The sequence below is a fragment of the Podarcis raffonei genome, chromosome 6 (assembly GCF_027172205.1).
Source record: "Podarcis raffonei isolate rPodRaf1 chromosome 6, rPodRaf1.pri, whole genome shotgun sequence".
NCBI lineage: Eukaryota > Metazoa > Chordata > Lepidosauria > Squamata > Lacertidae > Podarcis > Podarcis raffonei.
Window position 1 is genome coordinate 34708305 of NC_070607.1, and position 13345 is coordinate 34721649.

At 38.0% G+C, this 13345-nt stretch overlaps 1 protein-coding gene across 4 annotated transcripts in view; it reads right to left on the reverse strand.

The window, feature by feature from the left end:
• Positions 1-607: 607 nt before the first annotated feature.
• Positions 608-13345, reverse strand: part of MSH4 (mutS homolog 4) — a 34487-nt gene continuing 21749 nt past the window's right edge. For 3 of the 4 annotated variants that reach the window (XM_053392021.1, XM_053392022.1, XM_053392020.1), the window contains 9 exons: positions 12864-13000; positions 10280-10383; positions 9301-9425; positions 5291-5491; positions 4511-4629; positions 3326-3454; positions 3023-3197; positions 1853-1941; positions 608-1030 (listed from right to left, as the gene is read on the reverse strand). In XM_053392021.1, the coding sequence (XP_053247996.1) occupies positions 839-1030; positions 1853-1941; positions 3023-3197; positions 3326-3454; positions 4511-4629; positions 5291-5491; positions 9301-9425; positions 10280-10383; positions 12864-13000 (1271 nt within the window). In that variant the 3' untranslated portion in view covers positions 608-838. The remainder of the gene's footprint in view (positions 1031-1852; positions 1942-3022; positions 3198-3325; positions 3455-4510; positions 4630-5290; positions 5492-9300; positions 9426-10279; positions 10384-12863; positions 13001-13345) is intronic. The other variant, XM_053392023.1, reaches the window with a different exon arrangement.

Consider the following 13345-nt stretch of genomic DNA (forward strand, 5'->3'; position numbering starts at 1 on the left):
CTTAGGGAAGGAGGCGTAATGCTCTGACACGATACTGAAGCCTTGCTGCCAAAGCTGGGCAGGGGAAGTCTCTTCACCCGGGAGGCAGTGCCCCGGTAGGTGGGTGGGCAGGCGAGGGATCATTAAGCAGCTAACCCTTCCTCACCACTCAGCCTTGGCATCAGGCCACACCCCTCCCTCACGTGCTGGGCCCTCTCCCTGCTTCCTGGTGAGTACAGGCACTTTTTTCAAGGGGGGGGGAAGCACTGTTCAACATATACCCTCAAATTCCTTTAAAGTTGATGGTTTTTAAAAGGAGCTCTACATTGTTAGGCAACATTAGGTACAATGAAGTGCAGGAGAAAACAGAACAGATCACTCTTTTCTGCTGAAATGGGATTATATATGCATAAGAGCTGTTCTATGCAGAATGATGGAGCTCTTAGTATGGTCAAATACTAGATCATTAAAGAAAGTGCTCAATCCTTTTTTTTACTAGTAACATGCTTATCAAACCAACACATCTAGTGATTCCAACAATAAAACTTATATGAAGGGATATCATAGATATGGCAAATGAAATAATATAGAATAAAAAACAATTTAATCATATTTTTAAAGCTTTTATAAACAACTTATTTTAAATATATTTCTGTGGAAATTAATGTTTTGAAATGAAGAATAATAATTTAAAAGTTCTAGAATTATACTGTTTCTGTTCATGTATCTGGTTTTGCTGCTGCAAAATTGGTGCATGCAAACCAGAAAGACAGAATGCTCCAGAACTATCATGCCTTTTTTTAAAAAAATGTATATTTTCAGGCTGTACCTATATTAGTGCTTCAGACTATAGTATAAATTATTGCTGGTCTTCAGTAGGTACTTGTTCAGCAGCAAGGCAATCAGTCTCATACTTTTTCTTCAGACCTTTTAGGTATATTCGCAAACTGTCTGGATCCAGTCGAGAGTTACGGGCAGTTTGAACTAACATATTTGCTAAGTGATATATAGCCTTCTTCTTTAATGTCTCAGGAGTACTTCTTTGTTGCTTCTGTTATTTAAAAGGACATGAACAAATTAAAACCAGACTTTTAGCATTATATTTACTATTGATTAGTTACTTAGTTGCCTAATGCCAACAATCTACTGGGGACTAACAACAGATTTTAAAATTACAAAAGTTTCAGCTATAAACAATTAACATTATACATTTAATTAACATAAACGTTTCAAAAGCACATCAACCGCCAAAAGGAAAAGCAAAACTCAGAATGTCACCATTGAATAAGCCATGACAACCAACTCAACATATAGGGAATAAGATAGATGCCAAAAGTGTTGGTGCCCAGCAATCCTTGCTGGGGAAAACTTTGCACAGATGGGGGACTACAACCAAATTGTTCAAGTCAGGAGAGGCATTCTGATAGGTCTTGTGATCCCAAGCTGCATAATGCTGTAAATTAAAACCAACACTTTGAATCGGGCTTGCAAATGTATTGGCAGCCAATGTCGAGGCTGCACTATCAGTGGTGAAGTTGGACCAATTGCACCAGCAAGGGGGCCTAGACTTAGAACTTTCATTTATTAAAAACATGAACAAAAAACAATTGGCCTCCAATTAAGAAAGTTAAAATGTGAAACCTGCAGACAGATGAGCCAATTTGAACTGATGATTTGAGTTATACGTGGTGGTTTTTGCTTTAATTTTTTAAAAAATCATTCTTTTATTCCTATGGTATGCTGCATTAACTGCCACTATGTTGCCTTTATATACAATGCAAAATAAATAAATTACAGAATTTACTTCCAAGCAAAATTGTTTCAAATCAGCACCTAACAAAAAGAGCTAATACCAGAGAATGTTTTGACATACCGACATTTGTCTAGAAATCAGAGTTATGATCTCCTTGGCATCCTGTATTATTGATGGTGGAAGAGAAGAAACCTCTGCAGCTTTAAGTCCTAAATATAAAACATATGAAGCTGTTTTTAATTGTCAGAGGTAGAGAATGTTACATTTAATCAAAAAGTCTATCAGGACCAATGATGATGTAATGCTCCTGGTCTTTTAACCAAAGCTGAAAGATTAGGAGCAGAGCAGGCCACAAGATGACACGTAACCTCCACCTATCCTCCCCTCCAAAATCCCATCTCCTTTCCCACGTGAGCTTAAACCATGGATTAGTGTTACATCTGCATAAATGCTAACAAGAATTTTCTTCTTTAACAAGATTTGAAGCAGCTTTGCAGATCCTAATAAAGAGGGTTTTATCAGTTATCATAGTTAGTGTTTAACTACAGTTAGGAGTTGTACAAATATAATGCTAAGCCATGGAAAGGTAGGGTAGAATTCACTCCAAACATGAGATGAGGGAGCACATGCTCACATGACTTAACCACAGCCAAGAGGTCAGCAGCATTACATCTGCACTAGCGTCTAGATTTTTTAAAAAAATAAAAAACCTTTTAATGTCAATCCTGAAAATGCTTCTTATTAGTATTTGACTGGGTAATTTGCTTAGCAGAAAGTTAAATCAGAATCAGAATAGCTGTGGATGTTCAACTGTCATGTTGAATCAACTGCCATATTGATACTCAAAAGGCTCAACAAGGTTTCTTCAATTTACATAATATTCCCCCATAACAGACTAAATAATTATTAAATAATGAGAATGAGAAGAGGAACACCAATACCGCCATTTCTTTCTTCACGATATTATATCGAATAGTACTGAAAATACAGTGGAGTAATACAAGAGACTGAAAAGAAGTGGAACATTTTGCAGAGTGGAGAGGCTAATGACAGCAGCAGTAATAACAAGTAGGTAATAAAAATCTTAGTAAGCGTCTGAGTGAAATAGATGCACAAACCATATAGTTCTAAATACAGAAAGTAGTGGCTGAATGAATCCCTCTGCACATGCAGACAACATCTTTCATGTGTTTAATGGAACAGGTATCTAGGTACTCTTGTTTTATCTCTTCATATTAATGTTCTATATGTTTATTTCTGTAAATTATAACAATCCATATAGCATATTACCATAGTTTTTTTCCTCCGTGTGTCCTTTAGAAAGAACATAAGTATAAGCAATTTTCTCCCTACTTCCATAACTACTTCTCACATGTTGCACTTCAAAGTAATTGTTTTCCACATTGGGATATAAGGCATCAATTTGACATAATTCCAAAAAGTGAGTGGCAAAGAGTGTAAATGCCTAAAGTATGAAACAAGAAATTAAATAGACTATAAATTATTGGAAAAGAGAAATCTTAATGACTATTACTATATTTTATAATAGTTAGGGAAATTTCATGCACTTATTGATTAAAATATTAATAATACCTTCAAATTAAGAAGATATTCACAGACTGCGTAACATATGCCGATGCCTTCTTCAGCACTGGTACCTCTGCCAAGCTCATCAATTATGATAAGTGATCTGTCATTAGCATTTTGTATGATATATGCTATCTAGAGAGAAAGACATCAAATTTCATTACTAGCAGTAGCATGTGAGGATAAAATCTGTTAATAAGAATTCTCATTTCCTGCCCAAAACAAGAGTCAGGAAATTTACTTTAGGAATGTCTTACCAGCTGCCACATAAAAACAGAACATCCATCAACACAGCTCAGTCTAAGAGTTCTGAATGCACATTCAATGCACACAGAAGGCTACACATCCCTTTTCAAACTTCTTTGCTGGTAGCAGCTCCATTAGGGATGCTGTCAGTCAGCAAAAAGAGGTGCTAATAACAACTGAATGCCTCTGATTGATTACTTGTGCATAAGTGTGGGCTGAGCAGGACCGATATCTGAGCCCCCACTGCTACCACCTTTGTTGCCTTCCAAAGGGCCCCCAAACCAGAGGCGGGAACCTCCAGCTCTTTGACAGAGCCACAGATAGGTTTGGGGGCTTATGGGAGACAGGAAGGAAGGCAGCAGCAGCAATATTTTCATCTAATTGTTATTTCAGTGTGAGAGATAAAGTAACACAAGTCAATGTAAAAGGCAATATATGGTTTGGCACAATATTCAGCATAGCTGAACCACTACAGAAAGAGATCCACTTTCTGAATGGGCGTTCCCTGTCTCCTCTTGCAGTCCCCTAAGAAATGGCAGGGGATGTGGTTCAATTGCTCATAGCTGGAGTGGGGAACTGGAAAATGGAATATCCCCTTGTATGAGTAGAAGTCCCTTTGATTCCCCTCCAGAATTCTGATGGATCCTAGCCATTATTATTTTGCAACCAGAATGCACAGTCTGGGGAATTTAAATGGTAGCTTACAAGGTGGCATGTGTATGTTGGTGGAGATGTTTGCATGGGAAAGGAACTGGTGTGCTGAGGAAGAAGAAAATGAAAACATTGGGTATGTGCAGCCTATTAGTCTAATCTTTGCCCTGTAAGGAGAAAAACAGAAGCAGAGGTCCTTGAATATTTATATGTAAGCAAAATGTACAAACCTGTGGGCCAATTAAATATTAATCAAGGCCACTCATAAAAGAAACACTAAGCTCATCTGAATACCTCTTTCATCTCCTTCATGAATGTTGATGAATTTGTTTCTATATCATCATCCATACCTATTCTAGTAAATATTTGCTCAGCAATCCTAAATGAAGAATATTCTGCTGGGACAAAAGATCCTGCAAATTAAAGAGAAGGACAAATTAATGTGAGGAGAAGTTGGCAGTAATGTTGCAGTTTAATGTTAGCCATGTGAAATTCTTAAAATAGTAGGAAATGATAAGGTTCTCTCTTGTAAATAATAACTTTGTAAGGCTGTGTTGACAGGTGACTCCTGTCTTCAGCCTTCTCCTGCCAGAAATTGTCTTATGTGGTGATGACAGTATGGGCCTCACCCTTATCAATAGATACTCAGACAAACAGGGAGAAGGGGTGCAGTCATATAATGGGAAACTGCACAGCCTGGGGAATGAAAGCTAAACAAAAGAGAAGAAATAAGTATTCTGGGCTGGGGAAAGGAAGAGAACTCAGGCAGAGACTGTGAGTGATGGAACAGATTTGTAGAGTGGTGGGGATGGGGAGACTGTATCAGAATTGATTAAACAAGATAACTAAACAATATTATTTGAAACTTAAGTTCCTGATTATGAGAAATTGCTGAGACCTCCTGTAAGGATAGTAACCTCACCAGGTCTCCTCTAAAACTAAGACAGACTTGGAACTCTGAAGGAATCAAGGCTGCTAAATGCTGCTGAACTTAAAGGGAAAGGAAAGTGTAACACATTGGTTTACTAAAATCACTGGATAAGAGAAACAATGAAAGTTCAAATAACTGCTTACCAATTTGTGCCATAATCTGAGAAAGGGCTATCTGTTTTAGGTAAGTTGACTTTCCACTCATATTTGGTCCTGTAATTATGATAAAATTACTTCCCTCTGTGATGTAAGTATTGTTGGCAACAGGTTTCTCAAAAGATATTTTTTCAAGAACAGGGTGCCATCCTTCCTTTATTGCTAATGTGTCAGTAAACTCAGGACGTACTAAGAAAAAATAGATAATATTTAAATGTTTTGCTGTTATTAACAAGTATATCGCAATCCTACTTTGCTTAAGTCTTGTTCTTGTTACATGTTAGTTTATGAGAAATCTAGTAATCAATAAATTCTGAACGAAATAGGTGAATAAATTGAGTAAAACTGTAATCCTCATGTCTTAACAATATAATTCTACATACATTTACTCAGAAGTCCCAGTAATTTAAATGCGGCTTACTGCTAGGTAATTGGGTAAGACTGCAGTCCAAGGAGGCAGCTGTCAGCAAAGTGTCACCAATGGGTAAACAAACATGGTTGGTGGCCACTGTGGATAGGAGCCAACCTTAGCTCCCATTCAAAAGTGGTGGCACCACCCACCTAGCACTGAAACAGCCCAGTGCCTGACAGAGTTGTGAGTGGTGGTGCAGCACCTAACCTAGCTGACTATTGTGCTGGGTCTGAGCCTAAGAATAGTTCCACTGATAGGAATAATATAAAGAAGTAACTTTTTGAAAACTGTAACTTTAAAGCAACAAAGTTCAGGGGAGTGTTTCCTTAAATAATATTTGATTTTTGCTAAATTTTGCTTGTCCTGTATACGAGTACTCGCTATTTGCTTCTATTTAAAAGACGCATACGAAACAATTGAAGGACATGTGAAGCAACTTATTAAAGTCTTATGAAAAAGCAACAAAAACTAAGTGAAGCTTCAGTTTGATAGCCAATCATATTTTCAGAGATGTTTGGTCTCCAGGGCCGGATGGGCTAACCTCCAAGTATTATAGGACCTTGAAAGACTATTTAATTCAACCATTAAAGGAGGTTTGCAATGAGATTATGGAGGGGAAGAAGGCGCCGGAGTCGTGGAAGGAAGCATACATCACATTGATACCGAAGACAGAATCTGAAAAGACACAACTAAAGAACTACCGTCCCATCTCCCTTTTAAATGTGGATTATAAATTTTTTGCAGATATTTTAGCTAATAGACTTAAAAAAGTGTTAGCTGAAGTAATACATAAGGATCAGGCAGGTTTTCTTCCAGGCAGACATTTATCTGACAATACAAGGAATATAATTGACATTTTGGAGTTGTTGCAAACGAATATTAATACAAAGGCAGCATTAATTTTTATTGATGCGGAGAAGGCCTTTGATAATATTTCTTGGAACTTTATGAAGAAAAATCTTAAAGGGATGGGAGTGGGACAGGGGTTCGAAAACGGTATAGAAGCAATTTATTCAGAACAAAAAGCAAAATTGATAGTAAACAATGTGGTGACTGAAGAATTTAAGATAGAAAAAGGAACACGCCAGGGCTGCCCTATCTCCCCACTATTATTTATTTCGGTCCTGGAGGTGCTGTTGAATATGATCAGAAGGGACCGGTCTATTAAAGGAATTCAGGTCGGAGCTAAACAATATAAATTGAAAGCTTTTGCAGATGACTTGGTTTTGACAGTACAGGAGCCAGAATCTAGTACGAAAAGAGCTTTGGAATTTATTAAAGAATTTGGTCATGTGGCAGGATTTAGATTAAATAAGTTAAAAACTAAAGTATTAGAGAAGAATTTAACACCAGTGGAAAAGGAAAGGTTTCAGAATGAAACAGGTTTAACTGTGGTTAAGAAAGTGAAATACCTAGGGATTAATATGACTGCGAAAAATTTGAATCTATTTAAAGACAACTATGAGAAATGTTGGTTAGAAGTTAAAAAAGATTTAGAAATTTGGTCTAATTTGAAGCTTTCCTTGTTGGGTCGAATAGCAGCTATAAAGATGAATGTTTTGCCAAAAATGTTATTTTTGTTTCAATCATTGCAAATTTTGGACAAGATGGATTGTTTCAAGAAGTGGCAGAGAGATATTTCTAGATTTGTCTGGCAGGGCAAGAAGCCTAGAATAAATTTTAAAATACTAACTGATGTAAAGGAAAGAGGTGGATTTGCCCTGCCAGACCTTAAATTGTACTATGAATCAGCAGCTTTCTGCTGGATGAAAGACTGGCTGCTTCTTGAGAACACAGACATTTTGGATTTAGAAGGTTTTAATAATGTTTTTGGGTGGCACGCATATTTGTGGTACGACAAGGTTAAAGCACATAAAGCATTTAAAAACCATATTGTCAGGAAAGCATTGTTTAATGTCTGGATAAGATATAAAGACTTGTTGGAAAGTAAAACCCCAAGGTGGTTGTCGCCAATGGAAGCTAAGTCTCAGAAAAAGCTCAATATGGAGGCCAAATGGCCAAAATATTGGGAAATTTTGGAGCAAGAAGGTGACAAATTGAAATTGCAGAGTTTTGAGAAATTAAAAGATAAAGTGCGAGATTGGCTTCATTATTATCAAATAAGAGAGGCCTATAATTTGGATAAAAAAATTGGCTTCCAGGTGGAGAAATCAAAATTGGAAATAGAATTGTTAGAACCTAAAACCAAGATATTGTCAAGAATGTATAACTTGCTGTTAAAATGGAATACACAGGATGAAACGGTCAAATCAGCTATGATTAAATGGGCGCAGGACATAGGTCATAACATTATGTTTGCTGACTGGGAGCAGTTGTGGACCACCGGTATGAAGTTTACGGCATGTAATGCCTTAAAGGAGAATATTATGAAAATGATTTACAGGTGGTACATGACCCCAGTTAAGCTTGCAAAAATTTATCACCTACCTGACAACAAGTGTTGGAAATGTAAAGAAGCTGAGGGAACATTCTTTCATCTTTGGTGGACTTGCCCAAGGGTTAAGGCTTACTGGGAAATGATCTATAATGAACTGAAGAAGGTACTTAAATTTACCTTTGCAAAGAAACCAGAGGCCTTCCTTTTGGGCAAAGTCAGCCAATTGGTGCTAAAGAAAGACAGAACATTTTTCATGTACGCAACAACAGCAGCAAGAATACTTCTCGCTAAGTATTGGAAGACACAAGATTTACCCACCGTGGAAGAGTGGCAGATGCAAGTGATTGACTATATGGAGATGGCAGAAATGACCGGCAGAATCCGTGACCAGGGAGAAGAGTTGATGGAAGAGGATTGGAAAAAGTTCAAGGATTATCTACAGAAATATTGTAAAATGTTTGAATGTTAAAATGATGTGGGATGTGAAGGTAACATGGCATTTGGGATATGGTTAAAAGAGCTATGAAAAAAGAATCTTAAAAAAGAGAAGGGGGGTATGACTAGAATAAATATTATGTTAAAGTATATAAGGTGGAGTAAAGGACCAAGATAAGGGAAATTAGAGACATAATAAGTGGGAACATATAATTATAAATGAGGTTTGAAAGAGGGTTAGAATTTGCTGAATTTGACGGAATAAAGAGGAACACAAAAAAGAGAGATGTGAGGAGGTCAGGAAAGAGGGATATAGAACCTTGAAACTTAAAAGTGGATCTTTCTTTTTTCTTTTCTTTACTAAGTGTGTATTTTCTGTTTTCTGTTTTGATTTATGTGATTGTTTGATTTATGTGATTGTATGATTTCTATGTGTTGTAAAATCCTAATAAACATTTATTATAAAATAAAAAAACATATTTTCAGAGATGCTTGACAGAATAAAAAAGAATATTACACCCAGATCTTAACTTCTGAGTCAAAGAATCTGTCTAAACAAACTATATTACATTATGGTTTAGTGATGCCATTATGCTATAGTAGTGGGAAGTATTTGCATGTTGATGCGGGCAATCTTTGAATCTGCCAATTACATTATGTCAGCACTATTATTTGACTAATTCACAGTTTGGGGACAGGGGAGGTAAACCACAAGTTTTAGTGAAAGCTTTTCTAAATAACAAAGCTACTCACCATAGTCAGAAAGTGTACAGGCGTGGGCAAATGACTGCAACATATCCAGCATAGACACTGCATCAGAGAGTTTGTACAGGCAATGAATGTGTTCATAAATTTCACTCAGTAATTTACACACTATCCTGAAAGCACATAATAGCACAGTTTATTTTATTCCTCAGAGCAATAGACAAAATATTTAATAAAAATGTTGAGCTTTTAGTCTAAAATAGCAACTGTATTCCAATACAACTAAAAATAAATCAAATACAACTAAATGTATAATTGTCTACTTATATGGAAGTGGACAACTGCCAAGCAAGTTCAGCACAGTCACAGTTTTCTTCGAAAGAGTGAACATCTCAAAAATACAGGGTTCATTTTTTAAAAAATGAAAGGGAAATTCAGGAGCTTCAAATTTCTCCATAATGCTTGGGGGTTAATCAAAACCACAATAACAGAAGGTCATCTAGAATGTATTTTGCAGATCAGGACAAGTATCACCAAGGCCAAGAGGATGCCAGTGTGTTTAATGACCCAAATAAAGAAAGCTATTAGAAGCTAGAAGGCTTCTTTCAATAAGTGTAAGTCTTGCCCAAATAAGGAGAACAAAAAGGAACACCAAGTTTGGTGAAGTAAGTGGAAGCAGACAATAAGGGATGCAAAAAAAAAATAAAAAATCAAGGAAATCACTGAAGACGTTAAGACCGACAATAAAATATTATTTTATTAGAAGCAACAAACTGTCCAGGGAGATGGTTAGCCCTTTGTATGACCGGAGTGTCAAAGGAGGAAAACATGGAAGACAGTAAGAAATTGCACAACTTGCTTTAAGAAAGTTGCAAGCTTGAATCTAAGACCTGAAACTGGGTGAAAATTCCAAGTTTGAGTGAAAATTCCTAGTTTAAAATCACTACCCACAAAAAGAGATTTAAAAGCTCATATCCAAATGTTAATTGGGCACAATATCAAATAAAAATGTTTGAAGTATTCTTACAAGTATGTCATGTGATAAATTTCTCTCAAAGACTCTTGGCATCTTTCATTCATTTTCATTAAGTCTTGTGAAGTAAAGCTATACACATTTTTCATTTTGGTAATCTGTAGGGAAATTTCAAAAAGAGATGCTAGATAAGCATAAATAACTACTCCCAGAAAACAAAGCAAGAGCAATTTGAAAAACATGAGAGTAAACTTCCTTCATTATTTTTTAAAAAAGAGAAAAGCAATAGTAATAAAGCAGAAACATAAATTGAAAATAATTAGTGTGAAATTATTTTATCACTGGATAATGTACACCACCCCATAAATGTTTATTGAAATAGCAAGTGCTTTTGTATGTGTTTAAATTGTGGTAGCACAAGCTAACCCACTGTAAGATTAAACATTTCTAGGCTTTATAATGAAGAAATTTGTGTTCAGATTATAAACACCCTCTTTGGTCATAAGCATTTACATGACAGATTACTGAAGAGAAAACGAATGCAGCATACAGAGAATAAAGGTAAAGGTAAAGAGACCCCTGACCATTAGGTCCAGTCGTGACCGACTCTGGGGTTGTGGCACTCATCTCGCTTTATTGGCCGAGGGAGCCGACGTACAGCTTCCGGGTCATGTGGCCAGCATGACAAAGCCGCTTCTGGCGAACCAGAGCAGTGCACGGAAATGCCGTTTACCTTCCCACTGGAGTGGTACCTATTTATCTACTTGCACTTCGTGCTTTCGAACTGCTAGGCTGGCAGGAGCAGGGACCGAGCAACGGGAGCTCACCCCGTCGCAGGGATTTGAACCACCAACCTTCTGATCGGCAAGCCCTAGGCTCTGTGGTTTAACCCACAGCACCACCTGCGTCCCATACAGAGAATAATCTTCACCAAATGTTGTTGGGGTTGGAATTCTGTGCCACTACAGATTTTTGTAAATATAGCTTCTTGTCCAAAGATATATTTCTTTATTGAGTTGTGTAGGGGATGCAGGATGGAAAAAAGATTGGGGGGAGGAGCAGGTGGCATCATTCCTGTAAGGAAGGGCCACTAACAGGGATGGGCTTCTGTACCCACAGATTTTTAGGGATACAATAGAGATCTCTCCATTGACTTGGAGATGGTGGGGAAATAGAATAAATCCTATAAATCTCCAGGATTTTGCTGGACTTGACGTGAAAAACAAATTCCAATTCCTCCTGCAAATCACTGCACTTAGGAGTGTCCTGAGAAAATACTTGTGATTAAAATCTAGACCTATTTTCCCAAGCTTGTTTGATTTTGTTTCTTGGGGGAAGGGAGAAATGGCTGAGCATTTTTTGGACATGAGACCACAGAATGACTTGGATATTTGGGGAGTCCTTGAGCTGCTCAAGATGCCTTGTTTTTAATGGAACAATTCAATTCAGAAATGTAAGACTCTTCCTAGAATTACCTCAATACAAACCCCTAGAATATATACAAGAAAATCCTTATTTTCATTTCTGTAACGTTGCAAGTTAGGGTAGTTAATGAATATTTACAGATATTATAGAAAGAATATTATTTATAACAGGCTAGATCCAGACTGCATTAGCTGAAATCAGCATGACTTCACTTAATCGTATTAATTACATTTTCACACTGATTTCACTGGGTTCTCAATACCACAAAGAGTGCAGCCTTGTCTTCTTAATATTGATGGCTGGAGGGAAGGGGTTAGGATAGAGCATAGGTGCCTCTCGAATCAGCTATCCCACCAGTGGTCCACTTGCTTCTTCTAATAAGTGTGATGCCCCAAAACAGCATCAGAAGGTTGGTGGTTCAAGGCCCTGCGACAGGGTGAGCTCCCGTTGTTCAGTCCCAGCTCCTGCCAACCTAGCAGTTTGAAAGCACGCAGTGCAAGTAGATAAATAGGTACCACTCGGCGGGAAGGCGGTGTTTCCGTGCGCTGCTCTGGCTTCGCCAGAAGTGGCTTAGTCATGCTGGCCACATGACCCGGAAAAACTGTGTGCAGAAGCAGACAAACGCCGGCTCCCTCAGCCTGTAAAGCGAGATGAGCGCTGCAACCTCAGAGTCGTTTGCGACTGGGGTACCTTTACCTTTATGAGTCCCAGTTTAAAGCTTAAATATTAAGACACTTTAATCTTACCAACTTGCTGAGAGTGAAAATGAGAACAGGGAGTGTGACAACCTAGTATTTCTAGTGCTAAAAATAGCAACAACCCCCATGAATGATCTTGACAGTAACTTCAGCATGGAGACTAGTACCGTGACTGGCTGGATAGTGGTGAGGAGTAATTCTTAGGACAGCAGCATGGTAAGCACTGGGCTAGCCCCAAAAGGGGGATAGAGAAGAGTTACAGAATCAGTGATCTGTACATCAGAATTGATAGCCTGAACATCAGAGAAGAGACGGCCTGAAGCACAGTAGTAAGTAGTAGTGCATCTGAAGCTGGATCTTGGATGGACAAAGGAAAAATTACTGCCATTTATCCAGTATGAATTGAGGCAGCAAGCTTGGCATGTTAGATGTGTAAATAAGGGTGCATTCTACACCCATCAAATCTCAATGTAAATTCACTAACTATAATGACCCAACAGCTCCAAAATGTGTACCTTGGTAAATTCTGAAGGAAGTTGACCATTGTGTATTGCTGCACAGTCAGCACTCATCTGAATAAAAAATCCTCGTGCGGAACCGAAGCTTGTTTTCAAAGGAAGGTTGTATTTTTCTGCAAGTTGTGCTATCATTCCTTAATAGCAAGATGTAAAACAAAAACATTTTATAATGTAACACAGTAAAGTTCATCATAGCTATCACAAAAATATTGATGGAAGTAAAAGGTAAAGGTAAAGGTACCCCTGCCCATACGGGCCAGTCTTGACAGACTCTAGGGTTGTGCGCCCATCTCACTCTATAGGCCGGGGGCCAGCGCTGTCCGCAGACACTTCCGGGTCATGTGGCCAGCGTGACAAGCTGCATCTGGCGAGCCAGCGCAGCACACGGAAACGCCGTTTACCTTCCCGCTAGTAAGCGGTCCCTATTTATCTACTTGCACCCGGGGGTGCTTTCGAACTGCTAGGTTGGCAGGCGCTGG